Here is a 19,175-nt window from a genome sequence, read left to right as displayed (position 1 = left end):
TTCAGTCATCTTGACCAGCAAGAGTGAAATGTTGCAAGGTGACTGACACTCAACTAGAATTCCAGCATCACACAGATGTTGGATGTGGTCCTGATTCCTAGGTGTCCTTCCCGTGGCACTGAATATTGCCTTTGTGTAACAGGAACAACCTCTGGCTTCAGATCTACTACAATGAGTGCGTGATTTTTGGCTAGACCAGGGCCCCACTTTTCTGCCCAGACAGTAGGGAACTCTTCTAGCAGACTGATTGGATTCATTTGTTTTTCTCCTGAAGAATAAAGACACCATTCGTCCTCCCTGGATATAGTCACAGCCATCATTTAAAGCAGGCTGGCCCCTCAGTGTGAGATGGGCAGGCTTCCCTAAGGTAAAGGTGATTTGTGCTCCAAGTTTTGTCAGTAAGTCTCTATCCAAAAGGGGAATGGGGCATTCTGGTAGGTACAAGAACTCATGAGTCACTAAGTGGCCCCTTAGCTTACGTGAGTGGGCTTTACAGAACAAGCGGGTAACTCAGTTCCCCGTGGCCCCAACGATGATCGCCATATGATCTGTGAGAGGAGCCATACACTTAGTTAGCACAGAATATTCAGCCTCAGTGCCCACCATAAAAGTCATTGATTGCCTCCTACTTCTTTTGTGACCATAGGCTCCTGGGGGCCTACAATCAGGAAGCCCAGTCACCCCTAATCTGACTGTTCTTTGGCCATGCCGATAAGCTCTTGGACAGCTGGTTCGGGCTGGTATTTTTCTTTACGAGGTTTATTGAACTTCTTTAGCCTTTCAGGCATTCTCCCTCGGTGGGGGCACTCGTTCTTCCAATGGCCAGTCTCTGCAGTAGGCATATTGGTCGCAGTGCAGTGGAGATCTCCTTTTGGCTTTTCTCTTCCGTGGGGGAGCAGTAGTCTGTTGTGCCAGATCCAGGTTCCCTAATGTAGCTGCCAGCTGGGATGCCTTTTGCCTCATCCATTTGTCGGCTATCTTTTGGGCCTCCTAGTCATGGATTACAAACGCCTCGTTTGCGACCTCCAGCAGCTGGATGGCGTTCATTCCAGCAAAGCACTCTAATTTTTGAAGCTAGGGGCAGATGTCAGTAAAGGATTGAGCCACAAATGCTGCATTGACCATGCACTGGTTTTCTTGTGCCTCAGGGTCAAAAGGGGTATACACCCAGAATGCCTCACATAGTCTCTCGTAGAACTCTGTGGGTGACTCCTCTGGCTTCTGGAGTATCTCTGCCACTTTTGATATATTTGTTGACTTCCTAGCCCCAACTTTCACCCCTTGCAGTATGGCCTGCCAGTACCTGTTGAGAGACTCTCTACCATGGGGTACATTAAAATCCCAATCAAGCATCTGGTGTAGCCTCTGAAGCCCATTCTACAGGGTCTAGTACACCACCCAGTGCTTGTTTTTGAAGCCATCCTCATGCTTCAGTGTCAAAGAGAGTCATTCTTCAGTGTTGAAGAGAGTCAGGAGGAGCTGACAGCAGTCATCCCAGTTAGGCTGATGAGTTTGGAAGATGGACTTGAGCAGATCAGTCATTGCCTGACGTTTCTCTCAATAGGATGGGGTGTGTTGCTTCCAGTTAAGGAGGTCAGTTTTACTGAATGGCTAATAGTAGAAGGCAGGGGGGCCTGGCTGGGGTGTGCCATCTTCTCCAATCTCAAAGGGACTTTGAGTCTCTCGGGGGGCGGGGGAAGCATCTGAAGGGCCGCAGATTGCTGAACTGGCTGCATGGCCGAGCGAAGGTGCCATGAACTCGGGCTTGGGGTTTGCTCAGGCTGTTGGGGCAGCAAAGGCATAGTGGAAGGCTGTCTGGAAATTGTGGATGGAGTGGCTGGGTGGGGACTGGTCGAGCTGTTGGGATGTACAGTGGTGGGAAGATAGCTTTTTCCTTGGGGTCCCCTTGGTGGATTATTTTTGCTAGCTCCTCTTTGTTTTTTTTCTGAGCCAGTCAGGCCACTAGTACCTTACTCTCTCCCTGCTTATTTGCACAAAACTGGACCCAAAGGGGCACTACAGCGATCTGCAGCAATCTGCAGCCATATGTTTATGTACGGAAACTGTTCTAAATGTCCAGGAGTCCCTTCACTGTCCAGTACACTGCCCTCATGGTGGGGACGTCTAGGGTCCCTTCCAGGGGCCATCCTACACCGAAGGTGGGCCGTTCAAGCTCACAAAGAGTACAAAGCTTCCCAGGGTTAGCTTGACCCCATACTCCTCTGAGAAACCGTTCTTAAAATTTTTCAACATATAATTTAAGACAGTTGACTTAGAAGAACTTCTTGCAGGGAGCTTCCTTTGAAAATTGGGTGCAGAGGCTGGTGTTAGTATATTCTCTAAAGTCCCAGAAACCTGGTTAAGGCAACATAAAACACTGAAATTATTTTGATGGAATACATAATCCTAGTTTCCTACTCAGAAAACCTCTTCATAACATTTGCATCAGACCAATAGTCTAAGAAACATTAAACAAAAACAATTTCGCATCAGCTTACTTTCGGCATTCAAATTTCCAACCTCGTTTCGCTTCATTACATACGATTTCTCCTCAAGATCTCTTTCAAAAACCTTCTTCCACACTCTCCTCTCATAAAATTCCTCTCAGGATTTCCCTTCACAAACCTCTCTTTCTTTCTTTCTTTCTTTCTTTATTTCTTCAGTTTGCCTCTTTTCACTCTTTCAGCAATAACCACCTCTAAGGTAAACAATTTCCTTCAAAACAAGTCTCCAGACCTTATACCTTCTGTTATCAAAAACACTTTTGTTTTCCTTCATATAGATCTGAGGTACGTCTCATGCCTTCTACGACAGACAACTATCATGCCACAAGGGAAGATGGGGGATAGGGTCAGGGAAACTTGGAGGGGGATGCCACTCGCTTTGACATCTCCGGCCACTCCCCTCATGGGGATTTCAGGTGCTTCTTTGCATTGGTGGGTCAGTATAAACCCCTAACCTAGATCACTGGAGTAGACTCCTTACAGAGATCCAGTGAGGCCACTGTAAGCCATATGAGTATCGCCACAGAGCCGCGAATTGGGGCTCAACTCTTGCCTCTTTGCAAGGCCACGTGTCAGTCACTCAGCGTTCACTCTCTTTCATACAACCTCCCAACATTCCTTAACATGTCCACTAACTTATGGAGGGCGTTTGGTTGTCCTCCGGAGGATGATGGAGTTCTCCCCTTTTCTTAGTGCTGACCAAACTCTTCCCACCCTGTGACAATGACACAAAGACAAACAAGGGTGGGTGCCCCCTCCACAGAGGAGACTATTCAGATGCTCATCTGACCGTGTCCCCTCACAAGAAGCTTAGGTGACACTTAGCCATAGTGGACTCAGCTTCATGACTTGCAATCGGACACTTGCATACGGTCCAATGCCACCCTGGACCATATGCCATTCACCACAGATCTGCAGAATGAGCCCACACAAACTCCATGGCCTTCAGGGGAAATTCAGGATGCCTGGCCGTGGAGCTACAAACTCATACCTGACCGATCATATCAGCCAAGCTGTTCATCCACTCAATCATTCACACATCAGGTCAAAATATTACTCCTCCCCACAGGTATATTCATTGAGTGGGGGCCTGCCTCCACCTGATGCCTCCCCGCTGAAGAAACTCTCACTCATACATCAGGCTGAATGGTGCCTCCCCCATTTATGGAAGGCCTCTGGCCTAACCTGACATTTCCTCCACTGGGGAGACCCAGTGTCCACCCTCACTTTTGGAGACTCCAATGAACCTGGAATACTCATCAGGTTCCCTAACCGATGTCTTCTTACTGAAAACCAGGAAAGGATCAGCTTTCTCTTCTGCCCAACAGGCGGGACCTGAATGGGGACTGTCCCAAGATCTTTCCTCCTTACCTTGGTAACTTTTCTTCCTGTGGCCATTTCTGGTGAGTTGGTCCTTCCCTCCTATGAGTCCAGTTGGTGACTCAACCTCACTAGGAGTTGGGGCACTGATCTGAAAAAGAACCCAGAATACTCATCGGGTGGCACACCTCCTCAGTCATCTTGGTTTCCCTCTGCCTCAGCCAGGCCAAGCCACCAACCAGTCCAGCAGCTCAAGCGGCCAGCGTGGCTGTAACCTCACTGGAGCCTCCAAAAATATTGTGGAACAATTCCAAAACCAGTCCAGTGAAGAACCAAGCAGTAACTTGGAGAGAAGGAGAACTCAAGTTTATTATACATGGTCACAGAGGAGCTCATGCTCTGAAGATCTGGGCTCCAAGATATGTTGTAACACTCCTTATGTACCAGTCTATTACACAAGCTGATTGGTTGATTCACACTTAGACCGTTACAAAGCAAAGAGAGTTGCTATGGTTGCAAGTAGTAGCATTGGTGGAAGGGCAGGAGTTGTTATGGGTTACCGCTGGTTACAAATTCTTATGGGAAGCTGGAATCTGCCAAAGTACTGAGGTATTACAAGGTGGGGGGTGGGGCTGCTATGGGTACAAACAGTTACATTTACAAGTGGAGCAAAGTGCAAGTGAGCTCTTGCATGAGCTCCTGCATACAGCATATTTACAGAAACAGAACAAAGCTGATTAGCTTTTTGATGTAAATTTCTCAAATTTCCTCTTCAATATGAGAGCAGTCTTTCCTAACTCCCTAAGATTTGTCCCAGAAATAAATTATTTTTTGAACTAAGCTAGTAAAGTCTTAAAAAACAAAACCTAAAGTTTTCTTTTCCAAATACATAACATGATCAGACTGTGCCACAGGTTAGTTCACTGCACAAAACTTTGAGTATGCCATTTGTAAGTGTTACCATTATAAGTGACAGGAGAATTTAAAATTTTACTTGTAATTATTTCACTAGATACTGTAACAGCCTGTAATTAGGCACCTGTTTGACCATACACCATTGAAGTTACATGAGACAAAATAGAGAAAAAGTTTTTTGCTCGTTCCCTTTCCTCTTAGAGTCAAAAGGGTCCAGCATGCAAAATTTAGCTTCAAAATATGCAAAAGGAAAGCAGATTGTTTAAAACTGGATTGAGCAATCATCACACTGAACTACCCTCCTGTCAAATATGTGGTTGCATTTATCCATAAGTATATTCACACTTGTCCAGCCTGTGTCTCATGTGGCCACATGTAAATCCAGCTATACATGGTGTTCAAAAATAAAAATAAATATCAGTGGCTTTTCTATTTAATACTATCCAAATTATAAGTCTGCTGCTCTTTGGCTAGATAACTGCCAAAGTTTCTAAGCTCTGGTCCTAATTGGATCAGAATATTAGAAAATCACAAGTGCATTATGTTTCTGATATGTATCTTATTATTTTTACTACACTATAATTTTTACTATATCCATATCAACCATATGTTTTAATAATAGGTATTCTATTGAAATGGCAAAGTATAATTTCTCAGCCACATGATTACTTACTGATATTGAAAGTTTTTTCTTCCAATACTTAAAATAGAAAAGGGGGAAATATTTGCAGAAATTTGCATGCTGTGGTGTGAGAAAGAGTGTGAATGTTTTAATTAAATCAAAGCCTGCCAGTTATGAACTTACAAGCAAGTTACAAGCAAGTTTCAGGTAAGTTAGAAAGTGAATAGCCTTATCTGCAAAATGAAGACAATCTTTAAGCAGATGCTATAAGGATTAAATACCATATATAAAGCAAATGACAGACACAGAAATATATTTATTCCCCTTCTATCTTATTACCTACTTCCATTTTAAGACTAGCATCAGGTTTGAAAACTTGGTTTTATATTGCAGCTAAACATCTATATAAATATGTCCTGGTAAATACTGTTATGTACAAAAGAGAAAACTTATTCAAGGATGGTAAATGGCAACTAATCTTTGTATTACTCTATACATACAAGATACTTCATATGTGGTATAAATAATTCCATATACAGTTGACCCTTGAACAATACAATACAGTTTTGAACTGTATATGTCCACTCGTAGGTGGATTTTTTTCAATAAATACACAGTGGCCCCTCTGCATTCCCCAGGTTTTGCATCCACAGATTAAACCAACCTCGGATCAAAATAGTCTTTTTGATCTGTGGATTTTGGTACCCACAGGGGAGCCTGGAACCAATCCCCTATGGATACTAAGGGAGAAGTGTAGGCAAGTTTGGGGGGAGTCAAAAGTTAAACATAGATTTTCAACTTGGAGAGAGGGCGAGGGGCCCCTAAACCCTCTTCCTCAAGGGTCAACTGTAATCTCATTTAATTGTCATGTTTTTCTAGGTATTATTACTCTAGTTTTATAAATATGCTTTTGGAGAAGCATGGTCACATGATTGAAAATGACAGAGCCAAGACTCAAATGCAGGGCCTCCAGCTCCTTAAAACCCACCTATTCCTTTCTTTCTCTCACAGAGAATGGTAGTAAGAGCTCCTCACTTGAATATTTTAAATGTAATCTCACCTCACTTCATAAATTTTATAAATTCAGCTTGTATATTACAGAAACCAGTAGTGAAACATTGTCATCTCAATTAACTGTTATGTAACAAAACCTACATAATAACTGGCTTTATTTTATGTGTTAGGTTATATTTGGATCAGCTCCTGACATCAATCTACTACTGATTAAAGGCATTTTAAAAACCCCTCATTGTACTTCTTTCAGATGCCATGTGTATGAAAGATGGGAAGTAGAACAAGAGTAGTGTCCTGGGAAATCTCATAAAAAGGAGAGGGCTTAAAGGAATTGGATCAAACAAATGGAACTGTACACATGAGAAGATTGATCAAGTTCCAAAATGAGACAAATGAAATTTCACTAAGGAAAAATCAAATGCTAAATGAACTTGTCAGAGCGTCAAAGGAAGTGGTAGCCAATTTTAGTGTCAGTAGCAGAGAAGTTATTACGCTGGACAAAATTAATCTTAGGGCCTGCAGTTTGTGTTAAAAGACAAGAGAAGAATTACTTCCTGGCTCTTTTCCCTCCTATACCCAAATAAAACAATCCGTATTTGGAAGAAAATCCTTTCTCCATGATGCGAGCTGGGACAAGGTTTTCCGCGCTCGGCTACGCTTCCCTAGTCAGCTTCCACGCCAGCTCTCCACAGCCGCTCCCTCAGTCTTCCTTCCTCAAACCTGCAAACCCTTCACCTCCCTCAACTTTCCTGACACCAAATCTACAAACCTGTTCCTGTACCCAGCTTTGAGCCTCCCTCACTCCTGTTGCAGTGACCTCATAACTGAAGCTAATCCTTACACCTGTGCACAGGAATCTGCGCAAACAATTCCTCCGCATGCTCCCACGCATCATCATTGTCATCCTCGTTCTGCTGGCTCCTTTCCATCAGCATTTAGATGTATGCATGTATTTAATCTGCCCATCTTTAAAAATAAATGAAAGCAGGGCCTCGTGTCTCCCTCTAGATACTGACTTTGTGCTTTCCTCCTCTTTACCACCAGATCTAAAGTGACACAATTCCTCACCTCCCTCCCACTTCTCAACCCACTTGAATCTGCTTTCTGGTCTCACCATTCTATAAAAAATTCTCACTGAGATTACTAATGGTTCTTACTTTACTAGTCCTCCTAGCAACTTTAAACCTTTTCAAACCACTCTTCCTTTAACTGATGTGACACCTAGTTTTTCTGGTACTTCTCTGGCCACTCTTTCTTATTTGCCAGTTTCTTCTCCACTTGCTGTAGATTCTTAGGATTTTGTCCAAAAAGCTCTCTTGCCCTCATTCTGTACATACTTCCTAGTCTCTTCCATCTCATACCCCAGGCCACTAATAGATCTGTGCACTTAAAATCTCTCCTGAACTGTGGGTCCCAAACTTATTTATCAGCCTACTGAACATCTTCCCTTGGATAGTTCGTAGGCAACTCAAACCCATTAAATCCTAAAGCTGAAATCATCTTCCCTCATCAAACCTGCTCTAGCAGTATCCCCTACCTCAGAAATGGCACCACAGCCCCGCCACCCCCAGTTATAACCAGAAGTCTAAGAATCACCTTTGACTTGTCTCTCTCAAGTTCACGTCTATCGGTCTCCTCCTAATCGTGTTGATTCTACATCTTACGTATCCTTTAAACTCACATATTTCAATCACCAGTGCCACCACTCTAGTCCAAACATCTGTTGTCGCTTATCTGAGCTGCCACAATTAGCTTCTAAAGTAGTCTCCCAGTATTCACACATGCTCTTTCACTTCCCAGCCAATTTTATATTCTGCCAATATATTTAATAAAGCTCTGCATAGTCTGGCCCCTGCCTGCTTCTCCTGTCTCTACGAGCCAGACCACTCTTGCCCTAGTTTACTCTGCTCCAACTCTGCAGACCTTAGTTCCTCCAATACATTTTTTTCTTCCCGTAAAGCCTTCCTACTTGCTGTTCTCCCCCATTCTAACTCTCCCACCCTCTCTATTCGAGAAATTCCTATATAACCTCTTCCTCAGGGAAATCTTCCGTGATGTCCCAGACTAGTTTGCTTTCCTTGTTAAACAATTCTCTAGAATTGTGAATCCTTTCTGTGTACTCAAATCACATATAATTTTTGGTGGTGTATCTCTCTTCCCACTAAACTGTAAAAGCCCTGGAGCCCAGGCACCATGTCTGATTTGTTCACCATCGAATCCCTGCTGCTTAATATAATGCCTGGCACAAAGACACTGGTTATTCGTTGAACGAATAAATGCAAATATAGAAGTAATTCATCAAAAAAAATTAACCAGCCTGTCATCCTTCCATGGCATTGCATCAGAAATCAAAATGCCATGCTAACCAGCATATTTCATGCTTGCATAAGAGCAAGCTATTGTAGGGGGAGAGTTTGATGAACTTAAGCAACCTGACAGAAAATAAGGAACTCACTAAACATGGAACTCTAACTGTGAACATTTCTTCAGCATATCTGCTGATTTCTTAGAGATTTTCTACATTTAACATAGTTGTAATCCATGTCTAAGCACTATTTTAATTCTGCTTTTTACAAATTTCTACCTTTAATCATTGCCTATTTGTTATATTTAAAGGTAACGCGGGGTCACATTAAGTTAATAGATCATGGTTTCGTTAGCCATTCCCCCACCGTTAGGCTTTTTGGTTAGTTCGGATGTTGTTACAAACAGCAGTGCTGTAAATATTCTTCCTAAATAACGTTTTAAATTTCAAATTATCTCCTTGATGAGTACAAAGTAGAATTGAGATATCAAAGCATATGACAAATTAATATACATTCATATAGCCAGAGAGTTCTCAAAAGAATCAATGTATAATGACATTAAAATGCATATTATAAACATATCTAAGTCCATGTAACCCTCCCAACATTGGGTTTTACACTTGTTTAAATTTATTTCTTGAAGTGTAGTGGATAATAATTAACATTTATTGAGCTCTTTTTATGTGCCAGGAACTCCTAGGGATTTGACATGACATTTTCCCATTTAATAATCACCATAAACCTATACAGTAGATAGATACTATTCTTATCCCTCTTTTAGAAATGAGGAAACTGAGGCTTAGAGTTGCTCAAGTTAAGTAAATTGATGAGGTTGAAAAGTAGATGTACTGGTTGCAGAACGTGTACTTTTAACCACCATGATATGCTGCCTCCTGGTTAATTGTTGTTGGTGGTGTTTTTTTTCTTTTTTATTTACCTGAAAGAAAAAATTACCATTAAATACAAAAACTGAATGTAGCCTTTCTGACTTCAGGAGTGTGGCATACTTTATTGCTGGAAGGTTTATTGTTTTGTGGAGGTAAACATCTACGTGGACCTTTGGTTGAGAAAGCACAACTTCTCTGTGTTTAGCCTAAGTGGGACAGAATGATACAAAGAGAGGTCACTTACCGCACATAATAAAATAAATATTTAAATTTTCATTCAACGCCCTAGTTAAAGAGAATGAGCCCAGGAAAGAAAGAAGTGGAGGGAGGTGGGTAAAAAAAACCGAGATGAGATGCACGCCAGAAACATGGCAGGAGGCAGGGGCCTAATGAAGGACACGACCAATGAAAAGTTTCCTAAAATGGTAGAGAGTGATGGTTAAATTTCCATAAGCAGTCATGTATGCATTGAATCTGAAGTTGATTTCTGCTGTATGCTGTAGCCTTCCATTAACTCTAAACCTTTCGTGCAATTTGGTTACATCCAACCTCTTGGTGGTGGATTATTTGGAGGAATGAAGAATGAGGAGTTGGCACATCATGGGCAAGAGGGCAACAGCCAAAGGAGCAGGTGACAGTTGATAAGCAGGCTGCATCACTCAGGATACACAGAAGCCACCTTGGAAACCCTTAGAGAAATTGAGATCAGAATATCCCACAGTGGTTGGAAATGGAGCTCAGGCCATTTTGTATTATCATTAAATTGTTTGGAGTTGTCCCAGTTGGAAACTTCTGGGTTACACCCAAGTGAGAAAGAACTTTTGTTGAGCCACAGGAAAAGAAGTTTGATTTATTAGCAATTTGTCGGTCTCCTCGTTGATATTTAACTTCCAGAACACCAAATTCTTTTGTTTTTCTTCCCATCTCATCGGGCATTCTTGTTTCCTATCTTCCTGATCTGTTACAGACAGTGTACAGGGCTCAGTCCTTTGTTCTCTCTTTTATCGACACTCAGTCCCTTGGTGATCTCATCCAATCCCATGCTTTTTAATACCATTTATTTCTTAAATACCATTTTATTATTTATTAAATACCATTTTACGTCTACATGGCAACATTTCCCAAATTTATATTTCCCTGACTCCTCTCCTGAACTCCAGACCCAGATTAGTCTATTGCTCCACTTGACAGCCCTACTTAGATGTCTAAAACTCATCTCAAAGTTAACATGTCCAATGTTACATTTCTGATCTTCCTTCCAAAAACTGCACCACTCACGGCTCTCTCCATCAAGGATGATGGCAACTCTACCCATCCTTTCAAGTCAAAAATTGTGGAGTTATCCTTTGTGACTCTTTTTCTCTTATACTCCATCTCTAATTCGACAGGAAATTCTGTTGTTTTCACCTTCAGAATATATCCAGAATCTTCCCATTTCCCCCATCTTTGCTTCTACCACAATAGGCAGAGCCACTGTCAGCTCTACCTGCATTGTCACGAAGTCTTCTGACTGGTCTCCCTGCTTTTCCTCCCGAGCTGGCAAGGGTGATCCTTTCAAAATCTGTATAATAAAAGCTTATTATTCACTCCTCTGTTTGCCATTTTATTCGAGTAAAAGCCAAAGTTCTGGCAGTGGTCTTGAGTGACATCCCTGTGGCCCGCCACCTTATCCTGCCCCACCGTTACCTCCTCGACCTCATTTCCTGGTCCTGTCCCTGGTTCTCTCTCTTCAGCTACACCTCTGTCCTTGTTGTTCCTGAACAAGCCCGGCACCCTCCCTTCCCAGACCTTTTGCACTGGCTATTCACTCGGCCTGGAATGCCCACAAAGCTATTCTCTCTCTTTGTAAAATATTAACTTCTCAATCGGACCTTCCCTGACCATTTTCTTTTAACTCTGATACCTCATCAGCATTTCCAATCACTCTTTTTTTCTTTTTCCCTTAGCACTTATCACCTTCTAAGATACTGTGTCATTTATTACCTTTATTGCTTATTAATCTTATCTCCCTCCCCTCACCGCTGGAATACATAATCTCCATGAAAACAAAGATCTTCATCTGCTTTGTTCACTAATATGTCCCAAGCACTTAGCACAGTGCCTGGCCCACAGTAGGCACTCAGTGATAATTATCAGAATGAAAAAAATGAAAATCTGTCATCCCCAGCAACAGAACGAGAATCTGAGTACACGGTTTTATACAACACAGGCATTTTTCCTTTAGACCAGGGATCAGCAAACTTTTTCTTAAAGGACCAGATAATAAATATTATACGTTTATGGGTCATACGGTCTCTGTTGTAACCGCTCAACGCAGCCTTTGGAGCTCCAGAGTATCCAGAGACTATATGTAAATAAATGGGCATGGTTGTGTTTCAATAAAACTATTTACAAAAATAAGCAGGCAGACAGCAGGCTGTACTTCACTGATTTCTGCTTTAGACAAAGATACATCATAATAAATCATAACTCTTCATTAGTTCTATCCATACACTCTACCAATTGCCCAACACAAAATTTTAGAAAGGCGAATGCAAATCTAGCAAAATTACAGATCAGTTGCTTCTCTGCCTGCAGACAGATTGGCCATTCCTTACTCAAAGTGGCCATTGAGTAAGATGTGACTTGAAAGTGGGAGGTAGGGAGAGAAATTCTGATATCAGCCACTTTCTTGCTAATGAGTCTAGAGCACATTATCTGTAGCTTCAGAGTATTCTCTAGAGGTTTCTAAAATGCAGAATGATCCACTTCTGAAGCCTCTTTTCTCTAGGCCATTAAGTTCTTTGGCACTGAAGATGAATTTCTTGCAGCAAGGAAACCCTTTTTACTTTTGTCAGCTATTCCAAAAATCAATGGATTGATGCAGTTGGTTCTGAAAATACCTGCTAATATTCTGAGGCCAAAGCCCTAACTTCCTGCCATCTAGACCAATGAGTCTCAGGGGCAGTTTTCCCCACAGAGGACACTTGGCAATGTCTGGAGATGTATTCGATGGTCACAACTGGGGCAGGGGGTTGCTACTGGTATCAGGTGGGCAGAGGCCAAGGATGTGCTGAAGCATTCTACAATACACAAGGTAACCGTCTGTAACAAAGAACTATACAGACAAAAATGTCAGTAGTGCTGAGGTTGAGAACTTGATCTAGACTATTCGACTGGACTTTGAATCTACCTTGTACTACTCCATTGCCAAGCCATATTTCTAAAACATCAAATTTATCCATCACTCCTGAGCTCCAGTAGCTCCAGCAGCTCCTCATTGCCTGAAAGATCAACTCTCTTCTTCTCATCCTGGCATTTAGATCCTGAGGGATTTTGCCCATTTACGTATCCTTTCCCCGACAGGAACTCTGCTTCTCCCACGCTTTCATCTGCACCATCCTCCACACCATCTTTTTACCGATGTTCTCCCCAAACACACATCTTGTGACGATCCTCCCCACACCTTTCCTCTAATACCAATCTTACTCACTGAGGCCCACACATGCTGCACACCCCTGTGCCATTTAGTCAGTCTATTCCACTCCCTTTTGTGCTTACTCACATGTCTTGCTCTGTTAGATAGTTATTCCCTCTATCTTGCCTTCTCAATAAACTCCCTGAAGGGGTCCATATTGTATTTCTGGCTTTTTGGTCTCAGTTTCCACAGTGTAAGGTGTGAAAACTATATTGTTGTATTGAGAGTTTCTGTATTGATAGTTGAATGAGATGAGTATAAAAACACCTTGTATAGGGCCTGGTACCCAGTTAAGTGCTCAGAAAATGATAGTGTCATAGTACCTTTAGAAGCATACATTCTGGAGCCCACGGAAAGTGCTTAATAAATCTTTTAAATGGAGTTACATAGCAGAGAGAGAGCATGCATTCAGACTAGCCTGGTATTTGGTATTAACCGCAAAGAAAAACTTCCTCAGAAACCCTACACCAGTGAACACTACTTCACGCTAGAGTGAATCCAAGAGGAGTGAGTGTCACATTTTCCCAAAGTAGTGCCTAAGCCAACCTTTCTGCATTTAATAAGTTAATGAACAGCTTGGAATGACACTTTGCCCACTCTGGACCAATTTAGAAGTCTGTCAATAGGACAAGATGTCAATATGCCACAATCTACTTTACTGAGGTCCCAGCTGTGTCCTCCCTAAGTGTTTTTACTCTCAGCCACTCGAGGGTCTGATGTCCCTGGAGAAGTCGGCACCAGTGGGATGAGGCTGCAGCGAGGGTCTGGCCTTTCCCTAAGCAGAAGAGAGAGCCTTGTCTCAGATCCTGTGAGAGAAGTGAGTGGGGCATGGCATTCTGAGCAGCCCAGGTCTGGCTTCGGGCCAGGCACTGAGTGGCAAACAAGAAGGAACACATTCCAGGAAGGCAAGGAGGCCTGCCAACACGAAGGCGGCCCCGCAAGAAGGGCCTGCTGGGCGCCAGGTGCTCCTTGGCTCTGTGGAGGTCAGGCACGCAGGCGGATGGACTCCGGTTTCTCTGGATTATCATTGCAGAGGCTTAACCATCTTCCCTCTCACTTTCAGTGAACAAAGCATATGTAACCATCAAATTTGAATCCTCTCTGCTCTGGTGTCCAACACGTTACCTCAAAATGAAGGAGGAGGGGAAAGAGTGTTGTTGCCTCCTGAAATCATACTTGCAGGAGACAGGTTTCTGTAATTCTGTGCCCTGAGTAAAGGAGATGCTACTGGCAGGTGAGGGAGAAAGCCTGAGATGTCTGCGCCCTTGTTGGAAGAGAAGCTGAGCTCCCCACCGCCTCCTGTACCCCAAACACAAACACACACATTAGTTCTTCACCCCTGCCAGTTCTGCCATCCTACTGACCTGACCTTCAGGAAGGCTGGAGAGCCCTTGGAAATGCTTTCCTTTCAGAATCACCTCGGGCCTTTTCCCAGGCTGCGAAAGAGCGAGGAGGAGAGGAGAAAGGACTAAAGAGGACAGGGAAACATGACCACCTGAGCCTGCCAGATAGGCAGTGCACTGGACTTAGACCAGGCGGGAGCCCGTTTTCACCCCAGGAAAGGGTAGTGGGGCCGTTTCTGTGAGAAAGAAAAATGGAGCCGTTCACGGCCCAGGTTCCAGTTCCTGCTGGACTTTGCTGCCACCTAGTGGCCTCATTGGCATTTCTTCCTCTCAGAGATTGACCAGCCTGGGGGATCCTGGCCTCAGTCCTGGCTTGAGGCAAACCAGAGAGCCTTCTCTGAGAAGTCTTTCTGCCCTGGGACACCCTGATTCTGCGACCCAGCATGTAGGAGAGAGCAGCAGCACAGATTCACAGCCTTACCCAGCTTGATAAGCATCTTAATGCCATGGCCAGTAGGTAGGAGGGCCCGGGCTGGCTGGCTGGCTGGCTGGGTGCCTGGGTGGGGGTTGCGAGGGGGATGCAGTTTTCCTAGAGCTTCCCTCATTCCTGAATGCCCTTTTCACTAGAACTCCTGCCCATCTCATGATCCTTCCTTACACCTAGCTACAGCCCATGTTGCAAAATTGAAGATCACACACATATATATATATATATATTCCCCTCTGTTTCTCCACATTTAAGGCAGTTACTTCTCCCTTATAAATTTAGCTCATTTCAACTTAACATATACAAAAGTATATGTGCTGCTGCCGCTATGAAACAGTCCCTGGAAACGGTGAAAAGGGGGTATGTTACCAGGCACACCGTCCTGCACGTTACATCCATGTGCTGATTTCCTTCAGCAAAGGAGAGCACTTGGGTTTCAGCAGCCACTGAGCCTTCAGATCAGAGCTGCAGTACCCAAGGATTGTGCAAAACCTTAATTCCCTTCTCCTGCCTACCTCTCCAACCTGTTTTTCTTAAATTGTAAAATACACAAAATTTATCTTAACCATTTTTAAATGTAGTTTTTCGTAGTGCGAAGTACATTCAGTGTTGTGCGACAATCACTACCATCCATCTCCAGAACTCTTTTAACCTTGCGAAACTGGAACTCTACCCATTAAACAATCGCTCTTCATTCCTCCCCCTCCCCAACCCCTGACAACCAGCATTCGACTTCGTCTCTATGAATTTGACTACTCTAGGTACCTCATAAAGGTGAAACCACACAGTATTTTTGTGTCTGGCTTATTTCATTTAGGATAATGTCTTTATGGTTCGTCCATGTTGTGGCATGTAACAGAATGTCCTTTTTTAAGGCAACAGACGCCTGGGTTGCTTCCACCTTTTGACTATTGTGAATAACACTGCTATGAACATGAGTGTACAGATAGCTCTTTGAGACCCTGTTTTCAATACTTTTGGGTATATACCTAGAAGTGGTATTACTGAATCAAATGGCAGTTCTACTTTTAAATTTTCAAAGAGCTGCCACACTGTTTTCACAGTGGCTGCACCACTTTATATTCCCACCAACAGAACCTGAGTTCCAATCTTTCCACATCCTCACCAACGCTTGTTTTCTGTTGCTTTGATAGTAGCCATCCTAAGGGGTGTGAAGTGGTATCTGCTTGTGGTTTTGACTTGCATTTCCCTAAGGATTGGTGATGTGAAGCATCTTTTCATGTGCTTGTTTGCCATTTGTATACTCTTTGGAGAAATATCTATTCAAGCCCTTTACCCCTTTTTAAATAGGGTTGTTTGGTTTTTGTTGTTGAGTTGGCCTCTTCAACCTCTTTTCATGTCATTCTCACTTGATGAGTATCCCAGAGTCATGCAGATGGTCTCTCTGTTCCTCGGACACATGCACTCTTTCCTACCTTTTGCAGTCGCTGATCCATTTGCCGGGAATGCTCTTGTCCCAGCTCCTCCCATGACTGGCTCCTCATCTTTTAAGTACCAGCTTAAATGTCACTTCAGAGAACTTTTGTTGCCTACCCATCTCAAGCCATCTCCCTATTTATCTCCTATTTGTCACTGTTTCTTTCCCTCATGGACCTTAATCACAATTTGCAATTACCTTGTTCGTTTACATATTTACTTAGCACTTATGTTTACACGGAACACAGGTGCCGTGCAGATTGAGAGATTCTGCCTGACATGGTCACTGCTACAGCCCCAGTGTCTAGCATAGAACCTGGTACACAGTCTGGGTTCAATATTTACTGAACAAGTGCATCCCTACTAGAGGGGGCATCTAGGGAGAAAGCAAGGTGACGCGATCCAAATTGGAATTCAACCTGCCTAATCTAGGCTCAATGTCATAGAAGAAGCCACAGTTTTCTGGTGCTGAGTTCCAGACTTCACTTCCTGAGTCAGAAGCAGAGAACTATTTCAACCAGGGATACTCCTTTAGATTTGCCCACGAGAAACTGGGCAGCATTCGGTGTCCCCCCAACAGAGCCAAAGGCTATAGTGGTTTGCTGTCGACCATCCTTATCCTTCTCCATATGCTTGAAGTATGAGTCAGCCAAGCTAAAGTCCTATAGACTTGCTTGCAGAATACTTAGGATTCTGGGAATGACTTGGGCTCCAGCAGAAAGGGTACCTTTAGTGAGTAATCAAAAAGTAAAAATAAACTTTCCATACCACAAGACACTAGAAAAATCAGGTTTTTTTAATTAAAAATATTTTCAAAGGCTAATGCCATAGTGGAACAACTCAAGGACAGTTGAACCAAACTCTCAGGGAATTAGAGGCGCATCAGCCAATGCAAGCAGGTCTATAAATACACATAGTTTATAAATGAGCACAGCAGAAGTTATACCGGCCCCAGAGGACAGGCTGGGGGACAAAAGGGAGAAACAGAGAGAGGACCCTCCAGAAGGACAGGCACACCCTTACCACTCAGAGCCCTGGACCATAAGAGGGCCTCCTAAGCCACCTACCCTACAGCATACCTCTTGCCTTTTCTGAGCCTGGGGCATGGCTAGAGACTAGGTCCATCAGCATCTTGGCACAGCCACCAATGACTTGGCACCTCTCATGGCCTCCAGTTTAAGTTCGCAAGGCTCAGAGAATAAATCTGTTCTCCCCACCCTATGACAAGGACCAGGGAGGGGAGGTGCTGGGGCAAGTAGGATTATTTCCCTGAAAACATGATGGAAAGGAGTGGTGAGGGGGGCTTGTTTCCAAACAAGAATGGACATTCACCCAGTGTGGCACTGTGGGGAGAGTGGAACGGTGCATTTCACCTGAGACATACAGATTTGGTGCAAGCAACCCGTTAGGCCAGGCATGGGGAGAGGGTGAAGAGACCTCCCGTCTGAGCTTAGGGAGCTGTTACCTACTGTCAGTCCCTCCAATCCTCATTTGGATTTGTCATAAACAGGACAGACAAGCATGGCTCCATGATAAAAATTTCAACCTGGATTTCTCCCTGATTAATTTATCAAGTGTCTGAAGAGGAGAAAACAGTGGCTATTTCTGACATCACCCACCCATCACCTGTGACTTCCCTGATACCACTGGCCTCCTCACTAAGGCCCTCGCAGAATCGCCAAAGACACTGTCTTAGCAGATGGGAGTCCCAGGGAGAGCGGGCCAGAGTTCTGAGGCACAGAGAAGCTTTTCGGAATAGAGAAGACTCTGACAGAAAAGAAATATCTAAGGCAAAGCCACCACCATGTCCACCCTTTCAACCCCCGACCTCGCTTGTCCCCCTACCTCTCAGAACCTCCCTTGGCTTGGTCCCTGCACTGTACCACCCTCACTTTGAACACCTCCACCTTATTTATGGAAGATGAAGCCCATGGAATGGTTGCAGGTGATTGCAGGTGACATAAGCGAGTTCTGCCCTATGGTGGCCCACAATCATGCCCGGCCACGCAACCTAGACTCCCCAACCAGCTGCCGTTGGCAGGAACTGAAGTTCAGGCAGTCAGGCGGGGAGCACAAAGCAAGACCTCAGATCAAAGCCACCACTCTTGTCATACCCACTTTCCACCTGTGGCACCTTGGAAATGTTTGAGCGCACCAGTCTGTGATCAAAGGCCCTGCTCCCCCTGTCTCACCAGGAAGCAGCAGAGGAGAAAGAGCAGAGCCTCGGCACAGGCACAGAGCGTGAACACTCCTCTCTTGCTGGAGCACTCGCCATAGGCCCTCCCCTCCTCATTCAGTGCTTGCCCCACATTCCCTTCTGGTCTGCCCTGGCCTGAAAGGGAAGTGCCTGGGTCCCTGTAGAGTAGCTCTTTAGGCCTCAGAACAGGGACTCTCAGTATGTGGGAAGAGGGCAGAGCCCACACTGGTGGTTTGGGTTCTGGCCTCTGTCCCACCACTGAAGTGAGCCATGTGACAGTCAGGGAGCCGCATTCCAGAGACCAAAGCATGGCTTTTGTCCTTTGGGGCAGCGCCTAGTGCTCTTCCTGTGTGCCAGAACTGTTTCTAAGAAACAGGTTAATTTTTTTTTTTTTTTCATTTAAGTGATTGCTGAAGCTTAGTATACAGAATTCCTCAGCTGGTTGCAAAAAAATCTGGCTTTTTGTCTGAGTCCAAAAATTGTAGGAGCTTTGTAAACAGGTACTTCAGATCACTCGTTGGAAGAGTGGTAACAGTCGGCGAAGGAGGAGGGCTCTGGAAGATTTCCCTTCACAATCAGTCCCAGCGCAGCAGCAGCGTAAACCCAAGGCGATCGTTGGTGGAACCCTAGCACCCAGAGCGTTCTTCTTGGAAGAATGGAGACAAAGGCCAAGCGGCTGTTACCTA

The 19,175-nt window shown here is 44.1% G+C and overlaps 1 protein-coding gene across 4 annotated transcripts in view; it reads right to left on the bottom strand.

The window, feature by feature from the left end:
- Nucleotides 1-17,070: 17,070 nt before the first annotated feature.
- Nucleotides 17,071-19,175, bottom strand: part of GRAMD2A (GRAM domain containing 2A) — a 29,639-nt gene continuing 27,534 nt past the window's right edge. For all 4 annotated transcript variants that reach the window (XM_036217740.1, XM_036217739.1, XM_016126889.2 and 1 more), the window contains one exon: nt 17,071-19,172. In XM_036217740.1, the coding sequence (XP_036073633.1) occupies nt 19,169-19,172 (4 nt within the window). In that variant the 3' untranslated portion in view covers nt 17,071-19,168. The remainder of the gene's footprint in view (nt 19,173-19,175) is intronic.

Source organism: Rousettus aegyptiacus, unplaced genomic scaffold (assembly GCF_014176215.1).
Source record: "Rousettus aegyptiacus isolate mRouAeg1 unplaced genomic scaffold, mRouAeg1.p scaffold_m13_p_3, whole genome shotgun sequence".
Classification (NCBI taxonomy): Eukaryota; Metazoa; Chordata; class Mammalia; order Chiroptera; family Pteropodidae; genus Rousettus; species Rousettus aegyptiacus.
This window is presented reverse-complemented; position numbering and strand designations above follow the sequence as displayed.